The following is a 17,728-nucleotide window of genomic DNA, read 5'->3' on the forward strand; positions in this document are numbered from 1 at the left end:
CAATAGCAACTATTTTTAATAAATCAAAATTTAATGTTTCAGTAAATTAGTAGCCTTTTATGCACCACTGGTAACAATATTATCTGCCTCTACCAAACATGTAAATTAACATGAACAAAATCTTTCACATGGGAGAAAAGACTGACCACTGCAAATCCATAATTCACAATAACAGGAATCTACTCAAATAAAGCTAAACTCCCTATCCTCATTATAACATGGGCTCCAACAGCCAAGCATTTGGTACTTGATAATGAAATTTATGTTATAATGTAAGTCTGGTTACTTTATATTAAGAGATAAAGATGCATCACAACATTTTAATAACAAGCCAATGCTTTAAAAATCTAAAGGTGGAAAACAAATGACGTAATTTTCCTTGCAACTACTTTTTTGCTTTTGTATTGCTGTATAAAGAAAATGACATGGGAGATGCCTCCAAAAAATAAGAGAAAAATGCACCCGACAAGAAAAAAAACTAATTCATTAACACAAACAAACATGCAGAGTCTGCATTCTGGTTAGAGAAACTCAGCAGCAGCTGCAAAAGAACAATATACGTCAGGCTAATAAAATGCAAGACTAAATGACGTGCAACTTCCTCCTGAGACCATGAGGGCCTATTTTGGTCCTGTGAGGCCAGTGGAAAAGCTTTGATTTACAATTAACAATTCCATTCAGTGAAGCTCCTTATGAACATTTTGTCTTTTCTGATAGAATGATATGTTAAAAAGAGCTTTCAATCTCCCAGAATCTCTCGAGATTAGTATTTCATTAGATAAAACCTTTCTCTAAAATCTTTATTCTGAATTTTAAAGTTAAAAATGACATTTTAATAGATTATTAAGATCTATTAATATGTAGGGTTTGAACTACATTATGAAAATAAAAACCCTCTAAAGAACTAAAGACGGTGATATTACTTCTCAGAATATTCTGGTATGTCTATTATTTTATGCAGAAGCTTCTTAATTAAACAAAAACTCTTTACTCAACAATAGCAAGACAATCGATTTAACTATTTACAAACAACAGAAAATCTGCAGATGCTGGAAATCCAAGCAACACACACAAAATGCTAGAGAAATTCAGCAGGCCAAGCAGCATCTATGGAAAAGATTACAGTCGATGTTTAGGGCCGACACCTTTCAGCAGAACTGAAGAAAAACAGGGTTTCCCACCACCTTTTAAATCTACTCATTTTCTTTCCCTCCAGCCTGCTGAAGGGTCTCGGCTCAAAACGCTGACTGTACCCTTTTCCACAGATGCTGCCTGGCCGATTTAACTATTTATCTGATTAGCATCATGCAATGTTAATCCGAGATTCTATCTGGCAAATAAACCAGCTGAACACATCAATGCTTTTAAAACATGATTACCACTAGATATGGGACTAATAGGAATGATTACTTGGAGCCACACAAAAAGTAACCTGGAAGGTCATGACATTATACTAGCTAAGTATACACATCAGTCATGAGCAAAACCATTCTTTTTTTTTTGTTTTACAAATTTTGACTTATATGGGGAAATTGCAAACTGCTACATGACAGCTAACTTCTAAAAAGCTGACCATCCAGCCCACAGTATCCATCTCATCCACTTCAGTGGAACCTCTCAATTAACTACATGAAACTGCCCAAGCTGGCTAGAAAGATGTGATTAATCTGGGATGGATTCAAAAGTGAAAAGATGTACTTGAAGTGACAAAATTCATTTCCTTTTACAAAACTATGTATTCGAATAGAGAAATATTTTTTCAGATATTTGGGTTTTGAAGAGTAAAACATATTTTACGGATTTAATCAAACATTCTAAACTCCTTTTAAATATGGCGATTACTGAAGCAAATTGATGGTATTTCTAAGCTACGTCATTTTTAAGCACAAAAATACATGCATGACCTTTGCGGGAGAACAGCATTCTTTTGTATGTCTTTAATCAAAATGCCCTTAAGACAAAATATTCATATTTACTATTCAGTGCACTTTCAAATGCAAGTCAGAGATAATTTAAAAAGATCTTAACTGCAAATAGCAGAAATGTTATTCATGAAGAATCGTGGGACACACAAGGAAAACTACATATATGCCCCAATAAACATTAGTAATTAGTAAGTGGCAGCAGTGATAAAACCATTTATTATGCACTTACATTTCAGAAATATACATCTAATAATTTTGAAAATGATAGGAAAATAACCTGAATTATGATTTTTCTCCTATTCAATGTCAAATTAAAATTTAGCATCATATATACTTTCAATTTCCACCAACTATTCTTGACTTTGATCTTTGTTTTCAGCAGAACAACAGGAATCATTCTTAAAATATGCCAGAAGTTCATTCTTAGAAGTCCTTCCTCAAGTTTACTTAACTTTAAAATTCTCAATTTAACTCAATTTAATAATAATTCTTTGACTTTGGATAACTCACTATGCAAACTGGCTTCCTCTCCTTGCCATCTTTTTTCTCTTTTCACTTTTTTTTACAGGTTTCCCCCACTATCCGAAGATAGAGCATTCCTATGAAACCGTTCGCAAGCCAAAATGGCGTAAAGCGAAGAAGCAATTACAATTAATTTATATGGGAAAAATTTTTGAGTGTTCCCCAACCCAAAGAAAACCTACCAAATCATACCAAATAGCACATAAAACATAAAATAACACTAACATATAGTAAAAGCAGGAATGATATGAAGTAGCCTATATAAAGTAGAAATTATGTATGTACAGTGTAGTTTCACTTAACAGAATCGGGAAGATGTAGCCAAAACCGATTTGTAGAAAAAAAATTCGGCACGTACACGCATGCGCACACACCTGCCCGTGCAAGGTTTCACGGTCATGGTAGTCTTTCTCGGGGTAAAAACAAGTTTAAAGCGGGCGTCTTTTTTCGTAAAAGGGAAAATCCTCTGTTAGCGAAAACAGGTACTAATGTAGGTCTTTTGTAAAAGTGAAGTGGCGTAAAGCGAACGTTCGTAAAGCAGGGGACACCTGTATATATAGTCTGACCTGTTGGGCATGTCTCAACTGACCAGACTGAACAACAGCATATAAACTATGAATCATTACTCAAAAAATTTAATCTGATCATAACTGCCCTAACTGACACATTGTTTCAATTCTTAGAGATACCCCCTTTGTTCCACTCATCACACCCTCTCCCAAGTTTTCTACTAACTTGTTTTTCTCTTTCCAAGTTAGGATGAAGGGTAGTGGACATGAAATATTAACTGTATCCTTTTCCACAGACATTGCCATGTTTTTTTTTCAGATTTCCAGTCTCTTTATATTTTCATTATTAGTGGGTTTGCTCTTTATTTCTACACTCTAAAACTTTTTGAAGCAAGCACCAGTGCTTCTTAACAAAAAGAAAAAATGCTGGGGTACTCAAATCAGGAAGTATCTGTGGAAGGGGAAAAAAGTTTGCATTTCGGGTCTAGAACTGAAGTTACAAATATTTATATAGCATTCCAGATAGATTTAGTTGGTTACTAGAAGAAATGTAACCATAAAATATCCTTGAAGCTAACATACAAATTTTCAAATTACCAATGTACATTCAGCAAGAGACATGGGATTTCTGGATAGACCATCTTCTGTTTAACTCCAGCATTTTCCTTGAAGTCAACCACTATAAAGCCAATGACTGGCAGATAAATATCAAAATCCAGTTGATGGGATTACTATTTAATCACATTATGACGAAGGCAGAATTTAGGGATTTAACACAAAAAGGCAAGAGAATTCCTGCACCAGTAATTTGTTTATTCAGCCTAACATTTAAAACCAGAACAAAATGAAATATGAATCATAAATAATCTCAGTTATTGTAAATTAAATCCACTGTGCAGAACTATCATTACACCATTCTAGTATGAATAAATCTGTTTAAAAATACAATTTTATTAAAACTAAAGTGAGCAAAATATTTTTGAACATCATGGTCCAGCTACATATCTACTGCCACCTAGTGCTCCTATATTATAAAGCATTGCAAATTGTTAGAGATTTGGCAACTGTCCTGCTTAAAAGCCAGTCTTAAAAACTGAGCATCCTCTGAGGCCTGACTTACAAAGTATTTCCAATGTTTTCTGAGTTAGTAAAACAAAATTATAATGGTTTATCCATGTTATTTAGAGATTGAAATCTGCAATCTTACTCAGACAATAACATACAGTAAAATAGCCAGCCCAAGGATTAACTAAACCTCAATCAAGCCAGTATATTTAATACAACCAAAAAAAAATTAATTTATCATTGGAGGTTCCAATTAGATAGCCAAATAAAATAACATAATCCTTCACTGAGAAGGACATAGGACCCACTATTCAATAGACAATGGTGCAGAAGCAGGCCATTCGGCCCGTCGAGCCAGCACCACCATTCACTGTGATCATGGTTGATCATCCACAATCAGTACCCCATTCCTGCCTTCTCCCCATATCCCTTGACTCCAGTATCTTTAAGAGTTCTATCTAACTCTTCCTTGAAAGCATCCAGAGAATTGGCCTCCCCTGCCTTCTGAGGCAGAGCATTCCACAGATCCACAACTCTCTGAGTGAAAAAGTTTTTCCTCAATTCCGTTCTAAATGGCTTACCCCTTATTCTTAAACTGTGGCCTCTGGTTCTGGGCTCCCCCAACATTGGGAACATGTTTCCTGCCTCTAGCGTGTCCAATCCCTTAATAATCTTATATGTTTCAATCAGATCCCCTCTCATCCTTCTAAATTCCAATGTATACAAGCCCAGTTGCTCCAATCTTTCAACATATGACAGTCCCGCCATCCCGGGAATTAACCTCGTGAACCTACGCTGCACTCCCTCAATAGCAAGAATGTCCTTCCTCAAATTTGGAGACCAAAACTGCACACAATACTCCAGGTGTGGTCTCACTAGGGCCCTGTACAACTGCAGAAGGACCTCTTTGCTCCTATATTCAACTCCCCTTGTTATGAAGGCCAACATGCCATTAGCTTTCTTCACTGCCTGCTGTACCTGTGTGCTTACTTTCAGTGACTGATGAACAAGGACACTTAGACCTCGTTGTACTTCCCCTTTTTCTAACTTGACACCATTCAGATCTGCCTTCCTGTTCTTGCCACCAAAGTGGGTAGCCTCACATTTACCCACATTAAACTGCATCTGCCATGCATCCGCCCACTCATCCAAGCTGTCCAAGTCACCCTGCATTCTCATAACATTCTCCTCACATTTCACACTGTCACTCAGCTTTGTATCATCTGCAAATTTGTTAATGTTACTTTTAATCCCTTCATCTAAATCATTAATGTATATTGTAAATAGCTGCAGTCCCAGCACCAAGCCTTGCGGTACCCCACCAGTCACTGCCTGCCATTCTGAAAGGGACCCGTTAATCCCTACTTTTTGTTTCCTATCTACCAAACCAATTTTCTATCCATGTCAGTACCCTACCACCAATACCATGTGCTCCAATTTTGCCCACTAATCTCCTATGTGGCACCTTATCAAAGGCTTTCTGAAAGTCCAGGTACACTGCATCCACTGGCTCTCCCTTGTCCATTTTCAGTTACAGCCTCAAAAAATTCCAGAAGATTATTCAAGCATGATCTCCCCTTCATAAATCCATGCTGACTTGGACCGATCCTGTTACTGCTATCCAAATGTGCCACTATTTCATCTTTTATAATTGACTCCAGCATCATCCCCACCACTGATGTCAGGCTAACTGGTCTATAATTCCCTGTTTTCTCTCTCCCTCCTTTCTTAAAAAATTTCCCAACCACACTGCTATTAAAAGCCAAAAATCTTTGCACAAACCCAAAAGAGGACTAAAGTAATCCAATTAAATCTTAGTGTTTACACTTTAACATTCAATTCAAGCAGCTCCAAATCATCTCCGGTAATATTTTAAATAGTCATTATCTGCAGAAGAGTCCAGCAGACATCACCACACGAAAACAGATTACAACAATTGGTAGTATAAAGACAGCAATTTCAAGTGTTGTGCATCAACACATACACTGATTAAATCAGAGCTCTGAACTATGATGCATGTAAGAATCAATAGTACACAGCTGTGCAATTCTAAGTAGGTAGTAAGCTAGTACAAACTTCTGATTTCCAGCAAATGGCACTTTCAATAAAAGATTGTGACATATTTTAATGTAATCTTAAGTAAACAAGTAAACCACCCAGGCTACAGGAGCCTCAGGATCCACACCACCAGATTCAGGAACAGTTATTTCCACCCAGCCATCAGACTCTTGAAGCAGAAGGGATAACTTCACTCGTCCCACTACAAAGCTGTTCCCACAACCTACAGACCTATTTTCCAAGACTCTTCATCTAATTTATTGCTTATTTATTGATTTATTATTTCTTCTTTTGTATTTGCACCGTTTGCTGTCTTTTGTACATTGGCTGTTTGTCCATCTTGTTGGGTGTGGGCTTCCATTGATTTTATTCTGTTCCTTGGATTTACTATCCATGCACACAAGAAAATGAATCTCATGTACTTTGATAATAATTTTATTTATTTATTTATTGAGATATAGCGCGGAATAGGCCCTTTCACCCCTTCAAGGCGCATCGCTCAGCAATCCCCTGATTTAATCATAGCCTAATCACGGAACAATTTACAATAACCATTTAACCTACAGAATGGTACATATTTGGACAATGGGAGGAAACTGGAGCACCTAGAGGACGTACAAACTCCTTACAGGCAGCGGCAGGAGATGAACCTGGATCATTGGTAAAGCCCTGCGCTAACCACTACATAATCCTAAATTTACTTTCAGCTTTGAATGTTGAAAAGATAAACAGTTTGAATCTAAATAATAAATGACATAACTTTCAACCTTCAATGACAGATTTGCTGCCCTACACACCCCTGTATCATTGGAAATTACAAAATCTGAAAACTAACCACGAAGTGTAAGCGTTATTTACCCAGATTTCAACAAGGGAGAATAGCCTTGAAGTCTGTCATTGATTACTACGTTTTTATCCATTATCACTGAAACAGATCAATCACTCTCATGTACTTGAGGCACAACATTATTTCAAATTACAACACAAGCCCTCCGTAAGATTCAATAGAGCAGAATTGTTGAGTTATCTGTAGAAATCAATTTGTGCTGGAAATCAAGCCAACTCTGTTGACTCCAAACAAATTTTCTTCATACACTATCTTGACTAAAACAGAAATGTCAACTTCTGAAAATACTACATCTGTCAGGCACCAACTTTTAAATATAACTTCAGTGCGCAGTAACAAATGCCATAAAAAATTACAGCTCAAACTCCAGGGAATTTTTGTTACTGACTTGAGAGAACCTTAAGATAACAAAATAAAGTTGCACAAGGTTTTGCATTTTCATTCAACTAGTATACTCAGTTTCATCAACAAATCCAGAATTATGTTCACATTTCCCTTTAAGAGCTTTGCAGTCCATTATAACACCGAACTATAATAAATAAAATGTAAATTACTATCAATTTTTAGGTAATGTGAATTTTCCTTGCCTGGGGAATAATGATTGGAAGCTCTGCATTTGTTCTGTTTATCAAGTAGCTATTCAGCCTCTAGTGGGCCAAGTGCTTATGCAAGCATGCCACTTAAGAGACTCTGCAGCTGTACTCACGACTTCCAGGTAGGCTGCAGGTTTTATGAACAGCTGCCCCACAGCTACACTAACTACTGTAGCCCCATCTGGAATGAAGGACAAAGACATTTCCAGGTTCAAAATGTGTGCTTTTGCAAGAAACCTTGCAAAAAATGTCAAGGCAGAATGAAAATATCTTCATCTTATCCATTTATTACAAGCCATGCAACTAGTCCATTCACTATATACCAAGTTATGACTCAACCAAGTGCACCTGCGTCCATGTGTTAAGTGAAGTGTTGACAGATAAAAACTGTATCACCATTTGCACAACAAAGAGATGAATCCTGCTAGACAGCATCATTTTCTCTCAGTGTTAGCAATAACTAAGCTTTCCTTGGCACTAGCAGGTTTTTACTTCACAGGATTATAAACAGTCATTTACAATTTTGTTGTTTAAAAGAATAAAGCACATCTAATGCTACAGAACACCCTGAAAACATTAGATTATCAGAGGTATTAATGATTTTTACCAAAACCTACCAACCTTTATTCATCAAAGCATTTTATTCTCAAAGGATAAATTTCAGTGCAATGAGGGTTCAACAAACGCGTTGCTTGAAAGCCTTTCTGATGTAAGCCTGAAGTTAGGAAAGGCTTAATGAAGCTTTAAAATCCACCAGGGCTTCACAATGAACATCTGACTTGGTGATTTATGCATATTAATAACCCCAGCCTACTGAGGCAATCTGAGTTGTACATGTCCTTGGAATCTTAATGTCTTCAGCTCCACTGGGATTATTACAAATGTAAATTTTTAAGATTCAAAGCTATTAATCTCTGTCTGTCTCCTGTTCAGCAACATAATGACTAATTAAACATCAAAAGACCTGTACAGACAATCTTCTTTGACAGCTTCAGTCCTGGTTTCTCTCCCACGAGGGATTCAAATGGCTGGGACATGGGGGTTAGATTGTACAAATAAGCCACATATCATCATTACTAAATCTGGCAACTAGACACTTGCCATCAATAAGCATTGCAAGTTATTTCAGGTACTATCTTTTGTTGCCATGATCACAGCATAACATTGACAAAAACGTTTAATTTAAAGTACAACCACAATAGCTCACAGGTGCATCACCAAAAAACTATACTCACAGATGAAGGCAAACCAGGAGGCACCTTTCTTACTTTCTTTGTTTGAGAAGGATCTGTGCAGAAAGAAACATGAAATAATGAAAATATGATAAATCCAGTTTCATGACAATCATGCCATTCTATTCATATATAGCATTCATCACAGCTTCAGTACAAAATGTTATAGCCAATAACTTATTTTTCACAACTTCATCAATAAAAGAACCTTGGATCTTGAAGATGAGTACAAGACACAGCAATTGATAGCAAGCAAAATTTTTTGTTTAAGTATTTAGCAGCTTATAACTGAGCTAACACAAGTTAGTTGCTTTGCCTCAAGGTAGAAGAAAGCACATTCATGCCCATTCTGTAATCAGGGGAGGTCTCATGGCATCTAAGGTTTTTCACCCAGCAGGCAAATTGAGAGAGGATATGAGGGAGGGGGGTTGGGGGAGGCAGGAGGGGGCGGGGGAGACGAGAGAGATGGGTAGTGGGGGAAGGAGTGAGAGGGAGGGACGCGGAGGAGCTAGAGAGGGTGGTGGGGCGCACGAGGGGTGCAGGGAAGGTCGCAGGAGAGGGGGAGGGGTGCGGGAGAGGGGGGATTGCAGGAGAGTTGGGGGGGGGATCGCAGGGGAATGGAAGAAAGGATTTACAAGATAAGTCAACGTGGACAACATAATGTACTATTAGATCCAATCACTGTCTGAGACTCGGGTTCAATCGTGTTCTTAGGTGCTATCTTTGTGAAGTTTGTGTCTTTTCTCTGTGTCCACTTCAGTTTTCTCTCACATCCCAAATCAGAGGATTGGTGGGTTAACTAGACACCTTAAACTGCCCCAGTGTGTTTTTGAGTAGTAGAACAAGGTGGAAGTTGTTGTTATTGTGGGGTAACTAAACAATGGGATTAGTTTATGAAAACTGCACTTTTGTTGAGTTTTTGGCACCAATAATATAAGAATTAGCAATACCTTTAAAGCAAAAGGTAAAGTGACCTGAAGTCTGGAAAAAGTCCCTGGGAATTGGGTGATGAAAATCAAACATGGTAGTTGATTTGATTGAGTGATTTTGCAAAAAAAAATACACCAAAAGGGATCATCCACCCAAAGTATGTACGAAGGAACTTGAATGACAAGAGGAGGTGTACACCATTTCCTGCCCAAAGATCGCTCGTTAATGTCTATTCCCACTAACATTTTACAGCTCATTTTTCTGAGCTCACTTTCAGCTGTCCCTTTGTCCTTCTTTTAAGCTGCATTGGAGTTTCACTGAGATGTTCCCTATTGCCTTCAAGAGTCCCCATTCCATCCCCCAATGCAAATCATGGAAGATAGGTTTGTGGGTGGGGTGAAGAAGAGAGTTGGAAATCATTGAAATAGATAATTGTAATGAGACTGAAAAGAAGAATTAGGTACCTTAATGGCAGGTAAATAGAAGAGGCCAGGGAGGTCCATCCTTTTCTAAATATATCCAATAACAAAGCCAGATACACATTTCCATTTGCTAAATGCTTGACAATAACCTTTCACACAACTTGAATGTCAATATCTGATCCTAACAAGACAGCTAGATTCCTTAACTCCAATCCAAATGTTAATTGATGATCCTTAACCCAAAAGTGACACTGTGGCCCAGTGGTTCATAATGGGTCTCAACTGTTACCTTTCACCCATCATTCAAAGGAACTGCCTGTGATTCCACCAAATTAGAGTCATTTTTGCCCCAAAGAATGAATTCTGAATTGGATGACCACAAACCAGCTCATGAATGAAAGGGAGGGAGGCAGGAAAAAATCAGAATTGAAGAAGAAAAAAAAAATCACATGATTAAAACAGAAATGGTGAGAGAAGCATGCAACTACTAGAACGGGTGAAGCTGCCATTTAGTAGCCTCAGCAGGAGAAAATCTATGAAAGATTGAATTCTATAATCCACAGAGAGAAAAATTGTTATTCTATATACCCTCTTTCACTCTGGTTCTGACCTAGTTTAAGTTTCATTTTCTAAGATACTGAATGGGCTCACAGACTGACTGTAAACACAAACCAAGAGGAGGTGTGTCATGAAGAGGTCTTCTGCGTGGATTTGTAGCAGTGAAAGGGTAGTACACTGTTCCAGGTTTTCCTGAAGATGGCAAAGATGCAGGGCTGCCTATTCCAACATCTGATCGAAGAATACTGGACTGCAAAACAATGCAACAACAGTCACTTATTTCCACTCTGCTGCAATGTTCAATATTGTCCATTACATCACAAAACTCAAAGCAACAACATTTGATTTTCAATCTGATTTACCTCAATTTTCTTGCAATAAACTGAAAAAAATTTAATTGTCTTGAGATGCATAAATCTTAGCATTAACTTCAGTTATACAAAAAATTGCAGATTCATTTGTAAAGAACAAAAATGATTTATTGATAATATTGTTTTTTTTTACATTTTCACCTGTCAGTTACCACATGATCATAAAAATTTAGCAGGTATCAAACAGTTTTCCCAATTTAAAGAAGTGATGCAACAGTTAATCAAGATCAATTGTGTGGCACCAAATAAGAGGAAGCTTGTTATACTTCCAAAAGGACTAGCTGTAAATTGTATTTGAACAAGAAAATGAATTAGATCTTTCATGAGATAATACATATTTTGAGGTCTAAAGTTATACACTACATCAGAAATCTGTACTCAACATTGGAAATCTACTTTTCAAAAGGTGATGGAAATTCTTATCACTTGTAATTAGAAAATCACCTGGATAATTATAATAGATTTTACTTTTGTTTCAAAAATTCATTTTGCACAGATGTAGCCTATCAGTAACCTTGCTTTAAACTATACACAACAGGGAAACTGCTTTTCAGTGTTGTACTGATTTAGAAAGTAAACATTATCTGGCTATTATTTGTTAATAATCTCAATTATTACAATTATACAAAAACAAGATCCATCGAAGAAATATCATTACGTTTAGAAAAATGTGCTTCATGGTACTTTTATTCATCTACACTACTATTCATAATAAATTCTCACTTAAAAGTAGTATAAGTTACAACATTTCACTTTTTAAATTGTTTCCTATTTTCTGCATGCTGATTACAGTTAAAAATCAATAGTTAAATCCATGGCTTTGTGAAATCAATAAATATTGATCATATCTCCTTTGGGAGCTTTAAGCATTCAGCAAGATAATCTGCTTGATGAAAAATGCAGTAGTATTTCAGTGTTGCAGGCCCAAGCCATCTGCCCTAAACCTGTGAAACGGAGGCTACAATATGTATTTCAATAAAGAAGTCAGACCTCTTCATATCCTTCAACATTCAAATATTCAATGATTTGAATATTAAATGATTTTCATCTATTCCTTTTAGGTAATTTACAAAATTAAAATTTATTTTTTAGTGTGTGATTCTTAAAAACATCTGAACATACACTTAAAACAAGCATCTCTAAAAAGAGTATAAAATATAATCAAACTACAGCAGATTTGGTGATGGTTAGCTTTTTAAAATATTCATTTAGTTCCAAGTAATAAGGCCATACAAGGAAAGCAGTTTCATAAAAGCTCTTTTAAAATCTTAGAAATGAGATCAACAGCAACAGAGACTCTGATTATGACACTCTCCTGATACTCTACTGGACAAGATTCTATTAATCCTTTCGACTACCTTGCAAAGCTTCAAGTATTGGCTGATGTGCAAGCTATTAATTGCTTTATTGAGGCTTGAAAGAAAGAAAAATTGATAAATATCTGATTCTACATTATTGGCAACAAAAATACTTAAAATCTTTACTGAATGACAAAAACATCTGCAAAATCACAATGCTTCAAGGCAATCTCTTCAAATTTTAATTATCATCTTTGACGCTAAAAGGCCTTGCAGACTTGAGGAGATAATGACAGTCATCCATCAACTGCATCTTGCCACAGTAATCAGGCTAATCTAGCTTAGTGGAGAAACAGATAGCAAGCAACTCAGAGTACAAAATAACAGAATGCTGCAATACAATAAACAGATGTAAAGTTTAGTGATGTTTAAGTCTAACATTGTTTTCATCTACTGATGTAAATCAAGAACAATGAACCTGATCAAGTACAATGAATTGGCTTCCCATCCAGCCTCCATCACTGCATTCATCTTCAGTTTCTGTGTCTGCACACTGCCAGCACAAGTAGCCTTCAACTCTGCCACTGCACTCACCAACATTCTTCGGGATTCAATGGCATTGCCAACATTCATCAGACATGTGAAGTTTCATAATTTCACTATTTTGATAAATTTAACTATTTTATTTGGAAAAAACGCAAATGCATTAAATTTAAATTTTATAAGTACACAAAGCAGTTGCAAACTGTGAAAATGTCTTTGACAAGAGCAAACAGACAAAAACGATAAATGTCCTGCTGAGATGGGGCACTAGATTTCACCACTTAAAACTTGGTGGCCACAATATTCAGCTCACTCCTGCCTTTGGGATATGGAATAGGAGCATCACACTGTAGCTGCAAGAGGCTGAAAGATGAGAAAGACACCAAGTTTGCTCCACTGGATGGCCTACTGAACATGACTCCAGCTATTGCTAAAACGAAAAGAAAACCAAGCATGGAATCTGGATAGCACATTATGTAAACCATTTGTAAAGTCAGAGGTATAGAGCACAGAAATATGGTCCATCATCTCACTGAGTCCATGCTGATATTTTAAGCCCATCTACATCAGTCCCATTTGTCTATATTAGATTCCTATCCTTCTACGCGTCGCCCATTTGTGCACCTATCCAGATATTTCTTAAATGTAGCAATTGCACCTGATTTCACCACCACCTCTGCCAGCAAGTTCCAAATATTAACCATCCTCTGCATAAAAACTTTCTCCTTAAATTCCATTTACAATACCTTTCTCTAACCTAAACCTATGCCATCATGTTTTGATACTTCTACCTTGCAGAAAAAGATTCCGGCTATCTACCTTATCAACTTCCCTTTTTTCTGTGAGGGAAGGTAAGCTCAACTTGTACCACCTCTGCTCAGAACTGAAGTCCTCCAAATATGGCAACACCCTGGTGACTTTCTTCTGCATTCTCTCCCTCAAAGACATCTTTGCATTAGTATGGCAACCATAACTGTGCACAATACTGCAAGTGCAGTCGAACCAGTGGTTTCTAAAGTTCCTTACAATGTAACTGCAGGTATTTCAGATACCCTTTTCCCTTCACATTATTGTTAACTATATTAAAATCTGAGACTAATTAATTTATTTAGCAATACAGCGTGGAATAAACTCTTCCAACACTTCAAGCATCCCCACAATGCCAATTAACCCTGACCTAATCATGGGATAATTTACAATGACCAATTAACCTACTCAGTGTATCTTTGGGTTGTGGGAGGTAACTGGAGGACCCAGAGAAAACCCACACATTCCATAGGGAGGACTTACAAAGACTCCTTACAGAAAGGTGCCGGAATTGAACTCTAAACTCCGCAACACCCTGAGCTGTAATAGCGTTGTGCTAACTGCTAGGCTACAATGGCACCCTAGTAAACAAGCTAGCACTAACTGACATCTGTGGCAGAAAAAATGAAACTTTTATTACCCTTTACATATACTTTAGAAGAGCTTCCTAACTTCATTCTTTAAAGGCTTGGTTCTAATTTTTTTAATTATTCCCCAAGTCCTGGATCTTCAAACAGTGGAACATCTTTCATTCATCCCTTAATGTCTTGAGGGTTTTGACCAAAATTTATTATTACTAGAGTGTTCTAATTTCTGATCTAAGTCAAGATTTTGTATAACTACAACATAATTACAACCCACCTGCATTTTAATCTCGATCTCAATGGCAGCATGAAAAGACAAAGGTTGATGACTTCACATATGCCTACATTTAAATTAACCAGCCACTTAATCTTTTAATATCTTAGTAATTTCATTGTCCCAACCACACTGTTTACAGTATCAGTTCTCTATTTAGAACTTCGCTCATTTGGATTCTAGACCATCAAAGTCATTAACAGAACAAACTGAGGCACAACCTCGATCCATGCAGTTTACCCTGTATAGTACATTTTGTCAATATATCCTGATCATAATAAACTCCTTAAAAGATCAATAGTTTGCTTTGAATTCCATGAGTTTCAGCTTTAGTTAGCAGTCTCCTATAAGGGGTTTTACCAATTGCCCTCAACATCTACCAAGGCAACAAGTTTTTGTGCTTTTTCTCAACTAAGTGAATTTTTTAAACAATTCCTAAAGGTTTTTTTTCCAGCGGAGTGACTCATGGCAAAATTAATCACACTGTTCCTAGTTATTGATTCCAACAACAGATGTTAGGCCATTTACCAGATAACTAACAGGTTTTATCTCTTCAGCTGTAAATTTCCAGTGTAAAGAAAGGAAACTTGCTAAGAAAGGTTTGGAGTACACTTAAAGCTTCAACAATGTCAAATCTTTCTTTTGAAGAGCACAGTTAATATTAATTACCTTGACATATCTAGCATGCCATCCTTTTTGATTAATATAAACACACAAAATAATTTTCCAATTTTTCTGCCATTTATTTTCAACTTTGGCCTAAATTGAAATTACCATTATCAATTTTTAAGTGAGTCACACAGTTCCTACTATTCTTTTTCTAGATCCAATTATAAAAATGATGTTGACTTTGCCATCTCTTTATTTCTATTCATCCTTCCGTTTGCCACCTCTTGTACTTTGTTTCACTGAGTTACCAGGATCTATGCTTGTGTGTGCACTTTTCCTTTAGTTTCACATTGCTCACAGTGCAAAGATTAAGTTAAAATCTGTGCCATTACCAAATTGAAAATGTAAATCTTTATTCTTCCTAAATTTGGTTTAGAATATAGGCATCACTGGGTAGGTCATCACTAATTATCCTTCAGGTAGTAGAAAAGTCAGCTTCTTGAATCACTCCAGTTCATATGGCAAATATATTCTCATAGTTTTGTTGGGCAGCTCCAGTAAGAGAACAACATCGATGTTGATGATCATTGCCTGCATTTGTGTGGCACCAATGTTAAATGTATTTGTCAGTCTGTGCCTGAATTTTGTACGTCTAGCTTTGTGGAAGTGTGGATTGCTTCATCAACTAGGGTTCTAAATGGAACTGAATATGAGAAAATCCCAACCTTATAAGAGAAAGGGCATTAATAATGCAGCTCTAGAGAGTTATGCCTAATTCACATCCCTGTAGAATCACTACAATCATGTTCCAAGGCTAGAACAATCAGACTCCAACAAGCAGAATCACGTCTTTTAGGCCAAAATACAATCAATAAAGAAAGCTGGAATGTGGATCTGAGTAATCCCAGAAAAACTCAATCATCAGTGAGCTGGATAAATGCACCATTGTAACTTTAAAATACTATCAATACATCTTCAATGACTTTGATTATGATGACTGAATAGATTTAAAGGGCAATAATTAGCTGGATTGCATTAACCTGCTCTGTATGGATCAAAATATATTTAGCAAGTCTCCACACTGTTGCCAAGTCTATAACTTTACGATAACAGCTTGATGAAAGCAGAACTTGTTGAAGAGCACAAACCTTCAGCATTACAGCAGGAACATCATCGGGTCCCACTGCCTTTGCTCTTGTGTTAAAAAGTGAACTCTACAGAAAAGGAGTCTATGGCCCAAATTAGATGGTATAATTGCTCCCAGTAAAACAAAAGCTGGTAAAATTCAAAACCATTTATTTATATTTTTATATTTCATATTTTGAGATACAGCATGGTCCCTTCTAGCTAAATGACACCCGTTGTCCAGATACAGCCAAGGAACCAATTAACCCACACCTCATTAGAATGTGGACAGACTCCAGAGCACCTGGAGGAAACCCATGCAGCCAGGGGGAGAATGTACAAAATCCTTATAGACAACGTTGGAAACGAAGTCCAAACTCTGGTTCCCCAAGATGTAATAGTGTTGGGCAAACTGCTATGCTACTGTGGCACCCTACCAGCTAATTTGATTTCACAGGGGATGGTTTTACCCTAGGTCATTACAAGTAAAGCCCTGCCCACCACTGAGCACATCCACAAGGAGCACTGTTACAGGAAACACAGAACATAGAATAGTACAGCACAGTACAGGCCCTTTGGCCCACAATGTTGTGCTGACCCTCAAACCCTGCCTCCCATATAAGCCCCCACCTTAAATTCCTCCATATACCTGTCTAGTAGTCTCTTAAACTTCACTAATGTATCTGCCTCCACCACTGACTCAGGCAGTGCATTCCACACACCAACCATTCTCTGGGTAAAAAACCTTCCTCTAATATCCCCCTTGAACTTCCCACCCCTTACTTTAAAGCCATGTCCTCTTGTATTGAGCAGTGGTGCCCTGGGGAAGAGGCGCTGGCTATCCACTCTATCTATTCCTCTTATTATCTTGTACACCTCTATCATGTCTCCTCTCATCCTCCTTCTCTCCAAAGAGTAAAGCTCCAGTTCCCTTAATCTCTGATCATAATCCATACTCTCTAAACCAGGCAGCATTCTGGTAAATTTCCTCTGTACCCTTTCCAATCCTTCCACATCCTTCTTATAGTGAGGCGACCAGAACTGGACACAGTACTCCAAGTGTGGCCTAACCAGAGTTTTATAGAGTTGCATCATTACATCGCGACTCTTAAACTCTATCCCCCGACTTATGAAAGCTAACACCCCATAAGCTTTCTTAACTACCCTATCCACCTGTGAGGCAACTTTCAGGGATCTGTGGACATGTACCCCCAGATCCCTCTGCTCCTCCACACTACCAAGTATCCTGCCATTTACTTTGTACTCTGCCTTGGAGTTTGTCCTTCCAAAGTGCACCACCTCACACTTCTCTGGGTTGAACTCCATCTGCCATTTCTCAGCCCACTTCTGCATCCTAACAATGTCCCTCTGCAATCTTTGACAATCCTCTACACTATCTACAACACCACCAACCTTTGTGCCGTCTGCAAACTTGCCAACCCACCCTTCTACCCCC

General features: G+C 37.4%; 1 protein-coding gene across 5 annotated transcripts in view; it reads right to left on the minus strand.

Annotated features, from left to right (window-relative positions):
- Window positions 1-17,728, minus strand: part of tcf12 (transcription factor 12) — a 361,463-nt gene that overhangs the window by 138,024 nt on the left and 205,711 nt on the right. For all 5 annotated transcript variants that reach the window (XM_072278449.1, XM_072278446.1, XM_072278444.1 and 2 more), the window contains 2 exons: window positions 10,776-10,911; window positions 8,755-8,807 (listed from right to left, as the gene is read on the minus strand). In XM_072278449.1, coding sequence (XP_072134550.1) covers window positions 8,755-8,807; window positions 10,776-10,911 — 189 coding nt within the window. The remainder of the gene's footprint in view (window positions 1-8,754; window positions 8,808-10,775; window positions 10,912-17,728) is intronic.

The sequence above is a fragment of the Mobula birostris genome, chromosome 14, assembly GCF_030028105.1.
Source record: "Mobula birostris isolate sMobBir1 chromosome 14, sMobBir1.hap1, whole genome shotgun sequence".
NCBI lineage: Eukaryota > Metazoa > Chordata > Chondrichthyes > Myliobatiformes > Myliobatidae > Mobula > Mobula birostris.